Source organism: Amphimedon queenslandica, unplaced genomic scaffold, assembly GCF_000090795.2.
Source record: "Amphimedon queenslandica unplaced genomic scaffold, v1.1 AMPQUscaffold_12988, whole genome shotgun sequence".
Taxonomy (NCBI): Eukaryota; Metazoa; Porifera; class Demospongiae; order Haplosclerida; family Niphatidae; genus Amphimedon; species Amphimedon queenslandica.
This window is the reverse complement of record NW_003546776.1, coordinates 6,557-11,773: the sequence shown is the minus strand read 5'-3', so window position 1 is coordinate 11,773 and position 5,217 is coordinate 6,557. Positions and strand designations below refer to the sequence as shown.

Below are 5,217 nucleotides of genomic sequence, written 5' to 3'. Positions count from 1 at the left end.
ACTTGGTGATGCTATCTTGTTGGTCTGAGTCTCCTACTGATAGGCCAGAGTTCAGTGAATTGGTTTCTTCAATAAATGCACTCATTGAACCATTGGCTGGCTACCTCGATTTTACTGACATTAATAATACTTGTACTGTAAAAGAATCTGATGTTTATGACTAGATCTATTAATGTATTTTTTGTAGAATGTATAATTTGAAACATCCTGAGTGTTTGTTTAGCTGCCATGCTAAAGCAATATTAATTATCTCAGAGCTAGCCTTGCCAATCATGCTACACTTTGCACTTTGTCGGGTCTGTCTTTGTTTACTATTCAATGTATACTGTAGTAACCTGCTAATTTAATTATCAAGTCTTAAATCTATCTATTTATGTGTGGTTCAGATCTAGAGTTGTATATAGTCAGGTGTTGTTGTTTTTGGCAACAGAGAACAATATAGTATCTACATGTTTCTCCTGGCTTTGTTTCTCTCTGCTTGGGTATTATCGGTAGCTCTTGGTAAGCTTTCTGTTTTTTTGAATTGTCTAGCATTAAAACTAAATCTAATGGTGTAGATATATAGATAGTCTATTAATTATTGTTCTCTCTCTATTTGGCCATGATTTGGCATAGCTTGATTTGTATGTTTAAATTGATGCCTTCTGTAGGTTGCTCACATGGTCAGGTACGTCTAGTGGATGGAAATAGTCCAAATGTTGGAAGACTAGAAATATGTATTAATGGAGATTGGGGAACTGTTTGTGATGATATGTGGACTCACACCAATGCTCAGGTAGTCTGCAGACAACTGGGATACTCTACTGATGGTAGTTTTTTACATATAAATCTTTTATAGGTATGTTTTTCTATGCTACATGTCTTTATACCTATACAGGGGCTGTATTTCTTAGAGGAGCATTCTTTGGTGCTGGGAATGGGTTCATATTATTAGATGATGTTGTTTGTTCAGGATCAGAGAATACAATACTTCAATGTACACACTTAAGTTTTGGGTCTCATAACTGTGTACATGATCAGGATGTAAGTGTACAATGCTCAGGATCAGGTAAAATATAATCATTTGCTAGTGTAATGACTCATCATGTTTGTATTTAGTAACTATAGAAGAATCTGTTGATAATGTCACAGTGTGCAATACTGAACTTGATAACCAACTGTGGTCAGTGATGAGGTATAAGCATATGAACATTATTTTGTTAATGATTATAGTTTATTTTTAGTACCAATGGTAGGTGTGAGCCTTACATTAAAAGAGACTCTGAAGCTGGAATTTGTGATGACTTTTATATTCCTGGTACTGATTATGTGTACATTCCAAATAGGCGTCTTGGAGGCTCTCAGAATCTTTTAAGACAATTTTCGGAAGAGCTATATGAGTACAATCCATCAATACCAGTCCGTTGTCGTGATATTGCTATTAGAGTTCTGTGTACTCACTATTACTTGCCCTGTGGTTTTAATGGTACCCTGCATGTTCCACTACCTTTATGTCCTGATGTGTGTCGATATGTGTCAGAAACATTGTGTCCTGATATTTGGTCATTCACTGCTAGTTATCTTACCTCTGATCAAATTCATCCTGAATACCGAAATGACGAGGGAATCAAATTGCCATCATGTAACAATACTGATAAGCTAATTGATTTTTTGAATCTCACTAGTGACTGTTGCTCTAATGGACGTGTTTCACTACCACAACCAACTGTCACAAAAACCAAAAGTGAATACATATACAATCATTAAATAAAGATATAGTTTAATGATTCCTAAGATGTAATATCTGTTTATGGTTTAAGTACAAGCAAACAAGCAAAATAATTGCTAGTTTGTAGGTTAAGATATCAGTTATTAGGGAATTTTGAGAAGTCAATGAAGTGTTTGATTACATATTGTGTGATAATGATAACCCCCTGTGTTTACAATAAATGAACAACTTCTCATGCTTATCATTTTATATTATTTACTACAGGTCATGATTCAACTAGTACACCTACTTCCTCAGTTATCCTGTCAGGAACAACTACTACTATCAGCACTATAGTAACACTAGGATCAACTGTATCTTTATCAATGGTCATTCCTAGTTCTTCTTCATTTAAATCGACATTGGTTATAATCCCATTAGCAGTAACTATTCCACTAGTTTTAGTAGTAGTATTTATAGCAGTGTTATTCAGTGTCTGTTTGATTAAGAGGAAAACAAAGATAAAGCAAAGGAAGATAGTGCTGCATGAATCTCAGCTTGGCTCCAGGCCTTCATTATGTAAGTAAAGCTATTTATGTAAGAAGTATAGCATGTTTTATAGACCCATAATGTTTATCATTAGTTGACAAGTGTGAGCCCATACTATACTGATACTATCATTAAGCTTTCTCTTACTTCTATGTAGCTCCTGATAGCAGTGAAGACAACATTTATAATTCCAGCAAACGAATTAATATCTCATCAATGTACATGGATCAGTTATCAGATTATATAATATCAGGATCAATCATTGAAATACAAGAAACTGTTGGACAAGGTTTGGGCAACACTGATAAATGTATCAATTAGTTTTTACTTTGTTTAGGTGAATTTGGGATAGTTTATCGTGGTGTAATGACAAGTAACACTCAATCGCCAAAAGCAGTAGCTGTGAAAACATTAAAAGGTTTGTCATTTAATCTTCTTACACAAAGTATTTGCATTAAAGTATGCTAAATTTGCTTTATTCTAAAAATTATATCTGTTATATATATTCACCATAGCTTAACAGTAACAGTCTTATTTTAGTAGTTTTCATTAATTACTCTTCATTTAATGCAAGTGAATTTGTGTATAACTGTATATGCATTGTAAATTTCAGGCCTGCATGAGGTGAAGTACAAAACCTGAATTTAATTTAATCAAAATCAAAACCCAAACTAGATATGCAACATCAGAATGTACAGAAATATACATCAGATTATAAAAATGAAAAATTTTCTCCTAGCTATTCTTACAAAATTTGGCCTGAGACTCTGTACTTAGTACATGGTCTCAGGTCAGATTTTGTTAGAAAATAAAAATTCATAAAAAATCTAATTTTGATTGGAATTACCTTAAACTAGATATACAACATCAAAACAAGTACTTGTATCAGAAAAAAATATGAAAGTAGAGAGTTCTTCCTAGCCATTTTTAACAAAATATTTTTGACAAAATTGTTTTCAAAATTTGTAAAAAAAATCCAGTTTTGATCAGAATCACCTCAGATTAAATATCAGGGCATGTATGTGTATCAGGGAAAGACTATAAAAGTAGAAAGTTGCAGTTTTTGACAGAATTTGGCCAGAGATAGAGGACTATATTGTCTCGGACCAGATTTTTGTAAAAATTTTAAAATTTCAAACAATATAATTTTGATTAAAATCAAGTCAAACTAGATCTACAAAATCAGAACATGCATGTGTATTGGAATAAATTATAAAAGTCAAAAAGTGATTGCCATTTTTTACAAAATACAAAATGTACCAAGGATCTGGGTTTTTTAAGCTCTACTGAGCAAGCTAAGTAGCTCACTTCATGAGCTGGCAAAAAGCTGAGCGCTATACTGGTAAACCCTGATTGTCACACTTCCATTTACTGGTATACAATGCCTGTACATATAATCCTATAATGCTACTTAGGTAAATTTAGAGCATTTTTCCTGCATCTGTATTGATTAGGTATTTAGTACACTATGACAACTCAATTTTGATAAAAATTCTTATTACATTTTGTCAAGATTAAGGCTCAATTACAATTATGTTATTTCTAATAAAATGAGCCTCTAATTACAATCAGAATTGTAATTGACCCCATGCAGGTTTGATTTTGTCATTATCATTTTGAAAATTATTTAACTGTGCATGTCATATTTTTACATTGTAAGCTATAATTGTTGTAGGCTTTTTTAAAGAGAGTGATATTGATTCATTACTGGATGAGTGCATTATAATGATGTCATTTGATAATTTAAATGTATTACCACTGATTGGTGTGTGTCTTGATCTTGGACCAGCACCATACATTATCATGCCTTTCATGTCAAGAGGAAGTTTATTGTCTTACCTCAAGAAAGAGAGACCTAATCTTACAGTAGCTGACACCAGTGAAGAGGATATTATACTGAATGTCAGGAAACAGTTACTCTCCATTTGTTTACAAGTTGCTAATGGAATGTCTTACTTAGCTTCACAGAGGTTCATTCATCGTGATCTTGCAGCTAGAAATTGCATGTAAGTCTTTGACTGCACATTAATGTGATGTAATATTAGTATGTATGTAGGATAAGATGTATAAATTGTTGTAGAGCTAGAGTGGCTTTAGCACCATTCCTCTCTCCCCAGATTTTTTATGCAATATTTTTATACCGTCTAGACCTACTTGAAAATTTTTACTGTAACTTTAATTTTAATTAGATTAGAATTAAAATATTAGATCACATGTATAATTACATGCCACATTCAATAATACATAACACAGTTTTATTACGTAACAATTAAATCACAACACAGTTTTGAAACACAAAAATTTTCTACTTCATTAATTTTCACATTCACAGTAATTTGTTAGTTGTTTAGCAGCTTCATAAGAGACCATAATGTATAAAGCATTATTATAGCCCTCCCCTGGATATGTAGTAGATACACTTAAACTTTTACTGAAAGACTTCATACCAATTATTTTTTTCTCCACTGTGCCCATGGAGGAAGGATATATTGACATTATTTAAATTAAATATGAATTAATTTAACAGGAGAAAGATATGTTATTTGTATAAAAATAATACACACATTATTAGTCGTACTACTACAGTATTATAATAGTGCCTATCCTCATTTTCTTTACACATTATTTGTTTTGTCTTGAAGTGATACTGAGTTATTTTGTGTACAACCAGCAATATTTAGTTATTATTATTAATAGAATGAAGATGAATAATTTTTAATAGTTCATTATAAAAGAGTTTCATGTATATTGTTTTATGTATGTTAGGATTGATGATAATGGTATTATTAAAGTAGCAGATTTTGGTCTCTCTGAAGACATATATGCCTGCAATTACTTCAGGCAACTAAAGGGCAGTGATAATAACTCAGAATCATCAGCAGTTAAACTACCAGTGAAATGGATGGCATTAGAGAGTCTTCATGATGGACTGTTCTCTGAAAAGTCCGATGTTGTAAGTATTCATCTGCCATTACAATTTA

At 32.0% G+C, this 5,217-nt stretch overlaps 2 protein-coding genes across 2 annotated transcripts in view; both read left to right on the top strand.

Moving 5' to 3' along the window:
• LOC109585892 (tyrosine-protein kinase Mer-like) overlaps positions 1-211 on the top strand; it is a 3,608-nt gene extending 3,397 nt beyond the window's left edge. Inside the window, exon 6 of the mRNA XM_020002036.1 lies at positions 8-211. Within this exon, the coding sequence (XP_019857595.1) occupies positions 8-164 (157 nt within the window). The 3' untranslated portion in view covers positions 165-211. The remainder of the gene's footprint in view (positions 1-7) is intronic.
• Positions 212-396: 185 nt separating this feature from the next.
• LOC109585891 (muscle, skeletal receptor tyrosine-protein kinase-like) overlaps positions 397-5,217 on the top strand; it is a 4,865-nt gene continuing 44 nt past the window's right edge. Inside the window, exons 1-10 of the mRNA XM_020002035.1 lie at positions 397-501; positions 651-809; positions 878-1,048; positions 1,099-1,174; positions 1,224-1,723; positions 1,973-2,266; positions 2,394-2,525; positions 2,574-2,654; positions 3,912-4,242; positions 5,003-5,189. Coding sequence (XP_019857594.1) covers positions 450-501; positions 651-809; positions 878-1,048; positions 1,099-1,174; positions 1,224-1,723; positions 1,973-2,266; positions 2,394-2,525; positions 2,574-2,654; positions 3,912-4,242; positions 5,003-5,189 — 1,983 coding nt within the window. The 5' untranslated portion in view covers positions 397-449. The remainder of the gene's footprint in view (positions 502-650; positions 810-877; positions 1,049-1,098; positions 1,175-1,223; positions 1,724-1,972; positions 2,267-2,393; positions 2,526-2,573; positions 2,655-3,911; positions 4,243-5,002; positions 5,190-5,217) is intronic.